Source organism: Phyllobates terribilis, unplaced genomic scaffold (assembly GCF_046119375.1).
Source record: "Phyllobates terribilis strain yellow unplaced genomic scaffold, ASM4611937v1 Scaffold_3__8_contigs__length_932513732, whole genome shotgun sequence".
NCBI lineage: Eukaryota > Metazoa > Chordata > Amphibia > Anura > Dendrobatidae > Phyllobates > Phyllobates terribilis.
The window spans coordinates 582,770,005-582,784,982 of record NW_027362763.1 but is presented as its reverse complement, the minus strand read 5'-3'; the positions used below and the strand labels follow the sequence as shown (position 1 = coordinate 582,784,982).

At 44.1% G+C, this 14,978-nt stretch overlaps 1 protein-coding gene across 1 annotated transcript in view; it reads left to right on the top strand.

The window, feature by feature from the left end:
• Positions 1–14,978, top strand: part of LYST (lysosomal trafficking regulator) — a 789,135-nt gene that overhangs the window by 729,967 nt on the left and 44,190 nt on the right. The window contains exon 51 of the mRNA XM_073671457.1: positions 11,908–11,979. Coding sequence (XP_073527558.1) covers positions 11,908–11,979 — 72 coding nt within the window. The remainder of the gene's footprint in view (positions 1–11,907; positions 11,980–14,978) is intronic.

The window sequence follows — 14,978 nt, the reverse complement described above, 5'->3', positions numbered from 1 at the left end:
GGCGTATTGCGTGGTCAGCAGCATTAACCCCTTCTGAGGGGTCTGGCCTTCCAGGGCAGTTAACCCTTTCTGGACCCTAGTCTGTTAGGTTAACTTTTGCTCTGCAGGCAGCTGGGGTAGCTCTTCTCCCTTTAAGGAGGAGCTTTAACCCTTCAGTGTTTGGGGGTTTTGTGTGTAGGAACAGGCTGTATTAGCAGAATCACACATCCTCGGTTCCCGTACCCATTGTAAGGGGTTATTACCGCCTTATCCATGACGCTCGCAACTGTGTCGGGGCATGTCGGATCAGGGACCAGGGGGCGCGGACCTCTCCCCCGGTCCGCTTCAGGATCGGTCACGCGTATCTGATACGCCGGGTCTTCGACGGCGTCAGGTTCGACACTGGTCGGGGGTCTCAGTGATGTTAAAGTGGAAGCGCTCACTCGCTCCATTGACAGTCTGTCTGACCTCCTGGGTCATTGGGTATCAGCTAAGTCCCAACCGACGTCACGAGGCAAGAAGCGCCACAGGCCTGTGGTGGCGCTGTCTCCTCCGCGCAGTGCGTCAGAGGCTTTGGAATCACCGACAGACTCTGCTGGTGAGATCTCCGATTCTGATGAAGAGGATCGGCAGGGTCGCTCTGCTTCTCTTTCGGGCCGCGTGGACGCTTTTGTTGGGGCTATGCGGGAAGCGTTATAGCTGTCTGAAGAGGTGACGAGGCGCCCTGGCAAGTTGGCCCGGCTGTATCAGGAGTCGCGTCGGGCTCGTTCGACGCTGCCAGCGCACGATGAACTTAACGAGGCGGTGGAGAAAGAACGCCTGTGTCCGGATAAACGCTTCCAGGGGGATGCGGTTTTTTTATGCCCTGTATCCCTGCTCCACGGAGATGATCACTAATTGGGTCCCCTCTCCTGAAGTGGACGTGCCATTGTCTCAGCTGAGCAAATCCTCTTTGCTTCCTGTTAAAGGGAAGGCGAGTCTACAGGACCCGCTGGATAGAAGCACGGAGTTAGCGGCGAAGTCCATCTACGAGGCCGCGGGTCATGGATTCCGAGCGGCCTTGGGGGCCATGTGGGCTAGTGAGGCTTCTCTGTGGTGGTTGGATCAGCTGCGGACGGCGTGGCGAGATGGGACTCCACTGTCTGAGGAGGAAAGGCTCTTCCAGCTGTTGGAAGAGGCGACCCGATATGGCAGGGACGCAGTGCTGGATACTACTTCTGTTCTGTCGAGGGCTCAATCCTCGGCCGTCTCAGTCAGGAGAGCACTGTGGCTTAAACAGTGGACTGGAGACGCGGTATCCAAACAAGGTTTGCTGAGTCTGGCGTACAAGGGCGGTCAGCTTTTTGGTTCGGACCTCACGGAGCTGATTGCTAAGGCCAAGGATTCGGCTTTGCCGCAGCGGAAAGCAGCGGCTTCTACGTCTGGCAAGTCAAGTGCCGGTAGTGGTCGTCGGTCCTTTCGGCCCAGGGGACGGTTCGGTCAGCCCTCTTGGAGATCGGGTCGTCCCTCGTCTTCCGGAAAGAAGACCACCCAGAAATCCCGTACACCCTGGAAGCAACATTTCCGTCAGGACAAACGGGAGGTTGACAAAAAGCCCGCTAAGGTGGACTGACGCCAGGAACCCTCTTGAGGGCTCTCGGGTGGGAGGTTGTCTGCTTCAATCCGGGTCGATTTGGGCGTCCAGCGTATCGGACGCCTGGGTGACGCGGGTTATGTCGGCAGGCTATTTCATAGAGTTTCCTTCTCGACCCCCGGACAGATTTCGTCAGTCACGCATCCCGTCCGAGCCCAAGCTGGCTGCCGCACTGCTGCGGGAGGTCGACTCTCTTCTGCAGCAGGGGGTGGTGGTTCCAGTTCTGCCGGAGGACCGGGTAAGGGGGTTTTACTCCAACCTTTTTGTGGTCCCCAAAAATGAGGACAAGTTTCGCCCCATTCTGGACCTCAAAGAATTGAATGTTTATGTCCGGACCCGGAAATTCCGTATGGAGTCTCTTCGCTCTGTCGTGGCGGCCCTGTCGCAGTATGATCCGCGACGCCTATTTGCATGTCCCTATCGGCAGGGCTCACCAGATCTTCCTGCGTTTCGCCATAGGTCAGGCCCATTACCAGTTTGTGGCCCTACCATTCAGGTTGGCCTCGGCGCCCAGGGTTTTTACAAAAATTCTGGCGCCGCTCATGGCGCTCCTTCGAAGGCAAGGGGTTACGATTCTCCCCTACCTGGACGACCTGTTAATTGTGTCATCCACAGCGGAGGAGGCGGTGACGGCTCGCGATCTCTTCCTTCAGCACCTGGAGGACTTTGGGTGGCTGGTCAATTGGAAGAAGTCGTCTTTGGAGCCGTCGCAGTCAATCCTGTTCTTGGGGATGCATTTCCACACGGTTCGAGCAGTGGTGTCCCTGCCTCCAGACAAACAAGCGAACCTTCGTCACCATGTCCAGAATATGAGGTCGGCGATGGCGATGTCCCTTCGGAAGTGTATGCGCCTTCTGGGTCTGATGGTGGCAGCAATGAAAGCGGTACCGTTTGCACAATTTCATTCCCGGGGTCTCCAAAATCTTATTGTGACCCGTTGGGACCGATCGCCTTCTTCGCTAGATCGCTGTGTCGGTATCTCCCGCAGGGTGCGAGAGTCTCTTGGATGGTGGTTACGTCCCCTGACTTTATCCCTGGGGAAATCCGTCCTCCTCCCACGGTGGTCGGTCATTTTCTCTGCCTCCGACATTGGACGGTCCCCTTGAGCGGTCTGCTGGTCTGGATTCAAACGGACAATGCGGTCGCGTATATTAACCATCAGGGCGGGACGAGGAGTTCCAGACTCATGATGGATGTCTCTCGGATCCTGGTATGGGCCGAGTCGAGGGTCCCAGCCATCTCCACGATTCACATCCCAGGAGTGCTGAATATCACGGCGGACTTCCTCAGTCGCGAGCAGGTGGATCCCGGAGAATGGAGTCTTCATCCGGAAGTTTTTACACTGCTGTGCTCGCGTTGGGGGACTCCCCAGGTGGACTTGATGGCATCCAGGCTGAACGCCAGGATTCCGACGTTCATGTCCAGGTACAGGCTGTGGCGGTAGATGCTCTAGTGGCCCCGTGGGACCAGTTCGAGCTGATCTACGCATTTCCGCCGGTATCCTTGCTTCCTCTGGTCATCCGGCGGATCAAACTTGAACGAATTCCGTCAATTTTGGTGGCGCCGGATTGGCCGCGGAGGGCGTGGTATTCAACGCTGGTGTATCTTCTGGCGGCGCCTCCTTTTCCACTACCTCTTCGCCCGGACCTGTTAACCCAAGGGCCCATTCGTCATCCGGACCTGAAGTCGCTTCGTTTGACGGCTTGGCACTTGAGACCGAGATCTTGACCCGTCGTGGGTTTTCGGCCGAGGTCATTGCCACCTTGCGGGCTGCCAGAGGTCCAGCTACGACTAGGATTTATCACAGAACTTGGGAGGCCTTCTATTCATGGTGTTCTGGATCGTCAAGGAACCCGAGGGTTTTTTCCATTCCCAACTTATTGGCTTTTCTGCAATGTGGTTTGGCCAAGGGTCTGGCGGTTGGTACCTTGCGGGGTCAGGTATCTGCACTATCCGTGCTTTTTCGGAAGGCTATTGCCTCGCGCAGGGATGTGCGCTCGTTTTTTTGCGGGGTTGCACGTCAGTTTCCGCCTCGGAGGGCGTTTGTGGCTCCTTGGTGGCTCAATCTAGTCTTGGAGGCTCTTCAGCATGGGTCGTTTGAGCCTACGGATTCAGCTACGCTTTACTTACTTTTTTGGAAGGTGGCCTTCCTGGTGGCGGTCACCTCTTTGAGAAGGGTTTCTGAGTTGGCGGCACTGTCTTGCTTGCCCCCTTTTCTGGAGTTCCACTCGGATCGCGTGGTGCTTCGTACCCGTGGCGATTTTCTGCCTAAAGTGGTGTCGCGTTTCCACGTCAATCAGGACATCGTGTTGCCCTCCCTCTGTCCGAATCCCAAAAGTCCAAAAGAGCGAGCCTTGCACTCGTTGGATTTGGTGCGGGCTTTGAAGTTCTATCTTTCAATCACGCAAGGGTTTCGGAAGTCGGACTCTCTTTTTGTGATTCCTGCTGGTCGTCGGCGTGGTCAGCGGGCCTCTAAGGACACTATAGCTCGGTGGATACGTTCGGCTATCCTGGAAGCGTACCGGCTCAAGGGCGAGCCTTGTCCGGTTAAGGTTCGAGCTCATTCCACGAGAGCTGTTGGTTCGTCGTGGACTTTTCATCAGGGGGCCTCGGCAGCGCAGCTCTGCCGGGCGGCTACCTGGCGCTCCTTTCACACTTTTACTAAATTTTATAAAGTGGACGTGAGTGCTTCCGCCGATGCGGCCTTGGGACGCAGGGTCCTGCAGGCGGTGGTGGTTTAGGTTATCTCTTTATCTAGTTTTGGCGCTTGTTGCGCGCTTGACTAAGTTGTTGGGGTGTTGGCGATTCTGCCACTGTTTCCCACCCTTGAGTTCTGGACTGCTTTGGGACGTCCCACTAGTAATGGATCTGTGTCTCCCTTCCTTCCCTTCTGCTGCTGAAAGATGGATTTTGGTAAGACCTTACCTGTAAAATCCTTTTCAGCGAAGGAATGAAGGGAGACACAGCACCCTCCCATGGCAGAGGTGCATTATTGTTTTCTAGATGCGGCGCGACTCCTCTCTGATGGCGGTCATCTGGGCTGGGGTCGGCGCGCTAGGGCTCTGTTCCAGCATTGCCAGCTCATCGCAGTTGTCAAGTCCAGTGAGTAGTGCCTGGGACTGTGTGTTTTTTCTGTGAGACTGTTCTCTCGCATTTCTGAATTTTCAGAAGGGGTTGTGTTGTTCCGCTGGTGTTGTCTGCTCTTCCTTAGCTTCTGTACGGACTGAAGTACATGGGAGTAGGAGGAGCCTAAGCTGGAGGGGCCGGTTGTCACTTTTTCTAATCTGAGGTGAACTATCCCTGTGGGGCTCCGCCTACCCACTAGTAATGGATCTGTGTCTCCCTTCCTTCCTTCGCTGAAAAGGATTTTACAGGTAAGGTCTTACCAAAATCCGTCTTTTTTGTGCATCCACTAGCCTGGTAAAGATAGATATACCTTTTTTTCAGTATATAGTCAATTTCCTATACAGTTAGGCATTGCAAAAAAGGTGAACAACCACACCATAAGAAAACAGGGATTTAGGGCTTTGTATCCAATATAATCATAAGATATTCGCACTGGGCTAACAGGCTCACATAAAATCAAGAGAATAATAGGTAAAATTATAAATATTTAATTAATGTGAAGGATGGTGCAACTCATAAAATATTCAACCTGGTGAACTGGAGTGGTTGACTCTCAGGATGATCCGTTGGTGGATAATGTTGCCTGTATGGTTAGTATACTAACTCCCGTGGTCATCCCCTGTAGAAAAGTAGGACAAGTAGGCCAGGTATGCACACGCACTTTCACTTGCAGTGCCTAACTGTTTAGGAAATTGACTATGTACTGAAAAACAGGTATATCTATCTTTACCAGGCTAGTGGATGCTCAAAAAAAAACGTCTAGTTTTGGGTGTAAAATTGTCTGTGGGTACTTTTGGCATAAGCAATGGGAGCGTCTCTTACCTACACCAAATGTACAATATTAATGGTCATTAGAATGGTTGGCTACTTTCCCTTGTTGGTGCAGCTTTCCTCACTAACTCACCAGTACTTCTGATCATGGCTGCTGATGGTGGAACTCGTGACCAGACCTGTCCATCAGCCTCCTCCAATTGTAAAACACCTCACATGGGAAAGCTGCTGGTCTGGTCACATGCTTCTCAATCAGCAGCCATTTTATGGTCAGAAGTGATGGTCAGTTAATGAGTAAAGCTGCATTAACCAGCAGAGAAAGTGGCATCCCTTTAACTCTTGAAAGATAAATAAGTTTGTCACTGTACATGCCAGTATTAATGAGTAAGGTGCATCTAATTTATTATCAGGCACACAGCACTTGAATTAGACACATCACATCACTGACATGCGTCTCTTTGCACTTTGCCAAAAACACTTCTCTAATGATTGACTGGAGTATCATTTCTGGTGTAAGGTATGCCACAACTTTTGATGAATTTATCAGGCAGGCTTCATGACACCCTGTCCCACTCCAGCTCTGCCCACTTTGGCTGTGCTGGCCAAAACTGGCATGAAATTGCAAAAAGTCAAACACTTTCATTAATCGAATTTATAGTGTCTTGATTACTAGTATATTTTATTTGCAAAAGAACATATTAAATGTGGTTTAAATTAATAAAGCATTGGCACTTTGATGAGAGTAAGTTAATTCAGTTATAATGATGAAAGAATAAAAAAGAGATCAAAGAAGTGGAACATAATCCTTGCAGATGTATTGCGGATGTATAAGTGTTAAACTAGGCTATATTTTACCTTGTACCCCCCAAAATCTCCCCATTGCCTTTTAAGTTTTGTTTAAAGTGAGTGGATGGAGTTCAGTGAAAGGGGTGGGACCACAAGCCGACTGACAGGTTCATTAGTGGTCATGCCAGAACATGAAGTATGCCAGGTTGTAGCAGGTATAGATTTGCTTTTCTGGCTCACAGAGAAGCATAGATGTGATAAAATTACAGGAACAGTGGAGGTCAAGATAAAGTCTGGAAGACAAAGCAAAATTTCAGTGAGAGCTGCTCGTAGTATTGCTAGAGAGTCAAATCAGAACCTCCGCTTGACTGCAAAAGACCTTCAGAAAGATTTATCTGCAGCTGTCATACATTGTTCTACTGTTCAGAGACACTTGCACAAACATGGCCTTCATGGAGGAGTCATCAGAAGAAAACCTCTCCTGCGTCCTCCCCACAAAATTCATTGTCAGAAGTATGCAAAAAAACATCTAAACAAGCCTGATGCATTTTGGAAATAAGTCCTGTGGATCGATGACGTTAAAATAGAACTCTTTAGTCACAATGATCAAAGATATGTGTGGAGAAAAAAGGGCACAAGATTTCAGGAAAAGAACATCTCGCCAACCATTAAGCAATGGGGGTGGATCAGTCATGATTTAGGGTTGTGTTGCAGCCAGTGGCATGGAGAACATTTCACAGAAGGAAAAATGGATTCAATGAAATTTCAACAAATTCTTGATGCAAATATAACACCATCTGCAAAAAACTGAAGTTGAAAAGAGGATGATTCTACAAATGGATAATGATACTAAACACAAGTCAAAATCCTGAATAGACTACCTCAGAAGGTGCAAGCTGAAGGTTTTACAATGGCCCTCACAGTACCTTGATCTGAACATCATTGCAAATCTGTGGCTAGACCTCAAAATAGCAGTGCATGAAAAACGACCCAGGAATTTCACAGAGCTGTAAAAATTTTCCAAGGATGAACAGATGAAAATCCCTCAAACAAGAATTGAAATACAGTTGGCTGACTACAAAAAGCATTTATAAGCTGTGATACTTGCAAAAGGGGGTGCTGCTAGGTACTAACCATGTGTAGGGTGTTTAAACTTTTGCATTGGCCCATTTTCCTTTTTGTAATTTTTAAAATGTAAAAGATGAAAAAAAAAAATATATATATCTTGTTTTTCTTTTTTTGCCTAAAATACAAATGAAATGTGTCATCTTTAACTTTAGACCTTGTAGGGGTCATTTAATCTTCAACTTGCTTAACTGTTTACAATAACAGTAATTTTGACCAGGGGTACCCAAACTTTTACATGCCACTGTTGTTGCAAAATAATATATGGTGTGTCAGAGGGATTTATTTGAAATAATTCTTGTAATCTACAGTAGCTCAACAGTTAATCATAATATCCCTGGTGACCTACGATGTTTTAGGGCTTTATACATATTGTCTTGTGTGGTTTAAGGTGATCTATCAGCTCAAGTTAATATCACTGGAGGTCTATAGTATGGTAGTATTTATGTTGATATATTGAGGATAAATCATTTTAGCACTGTGGTTCTCAGTTGGTGTAGAAAAATGCAATGAAGCAATCATCAGGTCAGTGGGTTGAGAAATGCCTGGAATTTGGGTGCGGTGCACGGAGGCTTCAGGCTAGTTTCCTGAGCAAGTGAACTGGGAAAAAAAGTGGAAAATCCAGCAACTGCAAAATTCATTAAAACATCACATTCATTACTAGATTAAAACATGAAAAAGTAAAAGTTAAAAAACAATGTTTGGTACGTTTCGAGCTACACTACCTCTTAATCATGACATTTAACATGCAGGAGCTATGAATGCATATAGCATTGAAAATAGATGTGGAATGGACAAATCACAGATGTGATTAGTTGTTAACCCTATGTATACAAGAGAAAAGAAAGGGAGGAGAGTGAGAAAAAGGTATGGGAAGGGAGGGGGGAGGAGAAAAAACAACAAAAACAAACCACCCCACCCCCCCCCCCAAAAAAAAAAAAAAAAAAAGCGGAAGAAGAAAATACACAAAATGAAAAATTCATTGTTGACTCAAAAACTTTGTTCTCATTCAAAATTTCCATGGCATTCACCAAGGAAATTGTTCCACTCTATCAATCACAGGGCGGGGATTACATAGTTACATAGTTACATAGTTTATAAGGCCGAAAAAAGACTAGCGTCCATCCAGTTCAGCCTATTTCTTGTGCACTGCAGCTATTCCGCAGCGTTGATCCAGGGGAAGGCAACAAAAAACCATGTGGTATAGGCCAATTTACATCATTGAGGAAAAATTCACTTCCCGACACCAATCTGGCAGTCAGATTAAATCCCTGGATTAATTAACTAAGCATAAGATGTAATTTTATTGTTCTCAAGAAAGGCATCCAGGCCTCTCTTGAACTCTTTAAGTGAGTTGGACAACACCACTTCCTCTCCCAGCGAGTTCCAGAGTCTCACGGCTCTGACCGTAAAGAATCCCCTTCTATGCTGGTGCAGGAACCTCCTTTCCTCCAGACGCATAGTGTGCCCCCTCGTCTTTGTCACCATCCTTGGTATAAACAGGTCATGGGAGAGATCTCTGTATTGCCCCCTGATGTATTTATACATGTTTATGAGGTCTCCCCTAAGCCTTCTCTTTTCCAATGTAAATAGGCCTAATTTTGACAACCTCTCTGGGTATTCTAGTCCCTCCATTCCCTTTATTACCTTAGTCGCCCTCCTTTGTACCCTCTCTAGCTCCAATATGTCTTTCCTGAGCACCGGAGCCCAGAACTGTGCACAATATTCTAAGTGCGGCCTTACCAGCGCTTTATACAGAGGAAGAACAATGTTCTCATCATATACCCCTATTCCTCTTCTGATGCATGCCATGACTCTATTTGCCTTCACTGGGCACTCCACTGGGCACTCCAATTTAATTTGCTATTAACCAAGACGCCCAGGTCCTTCTCCATGTCAGATTTCCCCAACGGTTTCACATTTAATATGTATGGGTGACTGCTGTTTTTCTTTCCCATGTGCATGACCTTACATTTATCGGCATTGAACCCCATTTGCCATTTTTTGGCCCAACTCCCCAATTTATCTAAATCCTCCTGTAGCTGTGCCCTATCCTCATCTGTATTAACTACTTTACAAAGTTTAGTATCATCTGCAAATATTGCTATTTTACTATGCAACCCTTCCACTAGATCATTAATAAATATATTAAATAATATAGGGCCCAAGACAGACCCTTGAGGCACCCCGCTAGTTACCCTGACACCCCCTGAGCTTACTCCATTGATAACCACCCTCTGCTTTCTATCACTCAGCCAGCTATTTACCCACTTGCGGCTTCTCTTTAAACAAGAAGCCTTTTGGGCTTTTCACCTAGCCACCAGATTCCCCAGTGGGTTAAATTATAAAAATTATTTAATGTATCTTTATTTAAATGTTTTATTATTATAAAAAAAATACATTGTCTTTTGCTACTTTGAGAAACTTGCATAGGATTTATCCATAGAAGAGAACTGAAAATACAGTGATTTTTTTTTCTTCGTTAAAATGGCTTTGATACAGCTTTATACATATGAGCGAAATGAGGAATGGTGGTATAAAGATATAACAGTAGATTTATTTACTTATCAATATAATCATGTTGAAAGTAAAATTCCTTTTTGATATGATCTATATTTTTTTAGATTGAGTAGCATTTGAGCTATTCGTGTTACATACTGTACATATATATATACAGACATTTTCTTACAGGATATTATTTATGTTTCTGAATTATACATTTTTGGCTAAAAATAATTAATTATTAATAATTAATTTTTCGTTTTGTGTACTATTTTCTTTTTCCGGTTGTTTTTTTTTCTGCTAATACGTTTTTTGACGTTCACTTTTTCATGTTTTAGGCTATGTTCACACATTGCGTTTTTTCAGCAGCAAAACCTGATCTCTTGTCAGGAAAGAAGCTGCATCAAAAACACAGGTTTTGGTGCGTTTTTTCAGCGTTTTTGCTGCGTTTCTCACGATTCCAAAGTTCAGCTTGGCTTCCACCATAGACGCATGAACACTGGTCACCAATGCAAGACATTGTGAAACCATATTAACTAGAATTAGAAATGTAACAGTGGGGGGAGGTGAATTGTTCAGGAATAGTTTACCTAAGACACTGGCAGTGTATTAAGTTTGTAGGACACTTTATTTTCACACTATGGTCTGCCATTGAATTGCTCAGGCGTTGTTCAATTTCACACCTCCGTGGGCCATAGGTATTCTTCAATCTCACACCTAGCTCAGCAAATGTTTACACTTTACACGTCACTAATTTAATTAAACTGTCCTAATCCAAACACTGCCATCTCAGGTGACCAAGACAAGATGGTATAAACACAAAAATAAATGAGTTTCACATACTGATGTACTTTTTTTTTCACTTAAAGCACAGCAAAATCTGATACCTATGTTCACACTAAGTATCTTTTCAGCATTTTTTCACCACCCATTGCTTTCAATGGATGAAAAGCACAGAAAAAAACGCTTAAAGAAGTGACATGCTCTATTGTGCAAAAAAGATGCACAGCACAAAATACGGATTAAAAAAAGCAAGGTTTGTGCATGAGATTTCTGAAACTCATAGACTTTGCTGGTGCTGTAAAACGCACCTGAAAATTTGCATTAAAAAAATGCTGAAAAAACACAATGTGTGAACATGGCCTTTAATCTACAAATAACTTCGATGTTTTAATGAATTTTGCGGTTGCTGAATTTTTCACAGTTCTCAGTTGATGGCTGTCATTAGTAATTTTGATGGTGGTAGAGAATTGTGAAAAGTTTAAAGGTAACATCCAAAATAATCCACAGCCATTAATAAAATTAAAGGCAACATTGCTGATCATCTAAGATGGTAAAGTGTTCAGAGGTTACATGATTATAAAGAGAGTTGAACCTTGGTGAAAGATTTTATGCTCACGTCTGCTGATCTAGCAAAGAACCAAAGAGAATCCCCAGTTGTAATATTTATGGCATATCCACAGGATGTTTATTTTATTTTGATTTATTTTTCTCACTTATATAGCGCCATTAATTCCACAGCACTTTACAGACATCATCATCATCACTGTCCCCATTGGGGCTCACAACCTAGATTCCCGATCAGTATATTTTTGGAGTGTGGGAGGAAACCCATGCAAACACGGGGAGAACATACAAACTCCTTGCAGATGTTGTCTTTGGTGGGATTTGAACCCGGGACCCCAGAGCTGCAAGACTACTGTGCTACCCACTGAGCCACCGTCCTGCTAAGACATAAATGTGTAGTAGAGTTCTCATAGAAATGAATAGAGAGAGCCACGCTTGCTTAACTGGGCCTTGTTCATGAAATAGATGCTTGTCCCAGCAGTGGGTTATTTATGACATATGCTGTCAATATGACATAAATGCCCCAGATGGAAACACTCTACTGTATCTTATATCATGGTATTACTTGGGCTTCAGCAATGTGATCATTTTCTTTATTTGATAATGGAGTGATGAGTATATATAACTTCCTTTCACAGATTGTGGAGTACATGGGATTTGAAGCCAGTTCGAGAAATAACATTCCCAAAGTCAAATAAACCAATAGTAAGGTAAGTCAAATATTTACTGTGTTGAAATGGGTCTGATTTGTAGCAACTATTAATTCTAGCAATTAGTCTTGATTAAAATATTCTACTATTTTTGACCTACATTTCTCAAAAGGGATATACTTTCAGCCCATGTCTAAATTAAAGCTAGGTATTGAGAAATGGGCCAAATATCTGACTACATTTACATTCTTTGATTACTCTATCCCAACAGACACAACTGCCAGTACTATCTAAAATTGTGCAACTTTTCTGCACCAGGGTCTGTGTGCTTTAGAAACACAATTTTTTGCCATTCTTCTAAGAGAAGTTGCATTTCTTTAAAGGGGTTGTACGGTACTTTTAAAAAAATGCCACTGTGTGTTAATGATAAATACAACCTTCTTTTTAATTACCTTGCGCTACTGATACTACCTGTGAGCAGCGCGATCACTGGCCGCTCACAGGCAGCATGTGACCCCCGGCTGCAGCCGGCGCTGACATCCGCTGACGTCACGACAAGTTGCAGCTGCAGCCGAGGGTCCCTCTTCCGCGTTCCACCGCGGGGCTATTCCCCTGCGTCACACCCAGTATCCACTGTGCGCTTTCCCAGTGAATGTGGAGAGGCAGAGCGAGCGGTGGATGCCGGGTGTGACGCAGGGGAATAACCCCGCCCACAACCCAGCAGCCATCGCGGGGACTCCAGCGCCGGGGCACGTGATGCCTGTGAGCGGCCACCGATGGCGCTGCTCACAGGCAGTATCAGCAGTGCAAGGTAATTAGAAAGAAGGTTGTATTTATCATTAAAACACACTGGCATTTTTTTAAAAGTACCGGACAACCCCTTTAATGTGTTCAAATCTTGGCCAAACCCACATTTACAAGCTGACTTGCATGGCATAAATGCTTAATAAATATGTGGCATTGTAAATAAGATACTATTTTGAACTAAAGCACACCACAAAAATATACTGATACATTTGGGCTTGAGTCTGCATTTCTAACACAGGTTTTCAAGTTGAGTTTAGAAGTATTACAACAGTGACAGAATGTTAAAGTGGTTGCCCAGGTTTGACATAAAAGTCTAACCAAAAAGATCTGTTCTGGAGAAAGAGATTACAATACGGGGGAGAGGAGAAACCTTTCCCTCCGAAATGAATAATAATAAAGTCTATAAATAAGTATTCTCCAAACAGACGCATATAAGGGAAATTAGAAAAATTATTCTTTATTGAAGAAAATATATAAATATCATAAAAATTACAATCAATATAAGTAATAAAGTACAAAGTAAGGACAGTGGGGGAGGGGGAGAGAGGACAGCTAACAGGTAATATAATGAGGTGACTGGTATAACAAAGAGACTAACACCCCAAAAAAGCATTCAATGGATGGCAGATGTAAATATGCTGCCTATGGATAAAGAATCCTAACACTGACCATATCAAAAAATAATGATTACAAATCCTCTTAGGGAAAGCTAAAAGCACATCTAGCATAAGACCAAAAAATCCTGTATGTAAAGTACATGCAGGTAAATATCAAAATGGTTATATGCTGTCAAATAGACTGTAACCGTAATAATTGTGCAGTAGGGTATACATATCAGTGAATTGTAGAACCAGATATGGAGCTTCCATTACCTTTACATTCCTGACGAAGCCACTTCCGGGCGAAACGCGCGTCGAGGCTGCCTTGCACTCCCAGCATTCTTTCCCACGCTGCCTTGGACTCCATAGACATGACCCAAGGTAATGGAAGCTCCATATCTGGTTCTACAATTCACTGATATGTATACCCTACTGCGCAATTATTACGGTTACAGTCTATTTGACAGCATATAACCATTTTGATATTTACCTGCATGTACTTTACATACAGGATTTTTTGGTCTTTTGCTAGACGTGCTTTTAGCTTTCCCTAAGAGGATTTGTAATCATTATTTTTTGATATGGTCAGTGTTAGGATTCTTTATCCATAGGCAGCATATTTACATCTGCCATCCATTGAATGCTTTTTTCTGGTGTTAGTCTCTTTGTTATACCAGTCACCTCATTATATTACCTTTTAGCTGTCCTCTCCCCCACTGTCCTTACTTTGTACTTTATTACTTATATTGATTGTAATTTTTATGATATTTATATATTTTCTTCAATAAAGAATAATTTTTCTAATTTCCCTTATATGCGTCTGTTTGGAGAATACTTATTTATAGACTTTATTATTATTCATTTCGGAGGGAAAGGTTTCTCCTCTCCCCCGTATTGTAATCTCTTTCTCCAGAACAGATCTTTTTGGTTTTGCTTTGATTATAGGGATTTGCGGACCATGTATTATATGGTAGGCATATAGGTTTTCTTTGACATAAAAGTCTGCAGTCGCTATATTTATACATATATACATTTAAGTATATGTAGATATATATCTATATATATACAGTACAGACCAAAAGTTTGGACACACCTTCTCATTTAAAGATTTTTCTGTATTTTCATGGCTTTGAAAATTGTACATTCACACTGAAGGCATCAAAACTATGAATTAACACATGTGGCATTATATACTTAACAAAAAAGTGTGAAACAACTGAAAATATGTCTTATATTCTAGGTTCTTCAAAGTAGCCACCTTTTGCTTTGATGACTGCTTTGCACACTCTTGGCATTCTCTTGATGAGCTTCAAGAGGTAGTCACCGGAAATGGTTTTCACTTCACAGGTGTGCCCTGTCATGTTTAATAAGTGGGATTTCTTGCCTTATAAATGGGGTTGGGACCATCAGTTGTGTTGTGCAGAAGTCTGGTGGATACACAGCTGATAGTCCTACTGAATAGACTGTTAGAATTTGTATTATGGCAAGAAAAAAGCAGCTAAGTAAAGAAAAACGAGTGGCCATCATTACTTTAAGAAATGAAGGTCAGTCAGTCCGAAAAATTGGGCAAACTTTGAATGTGTCCCCATGTGCAGTTGCAAAAACCATCAAGCGCTACAAAGAAACTGGCTCACATGAGGACCGCCCCAGGAA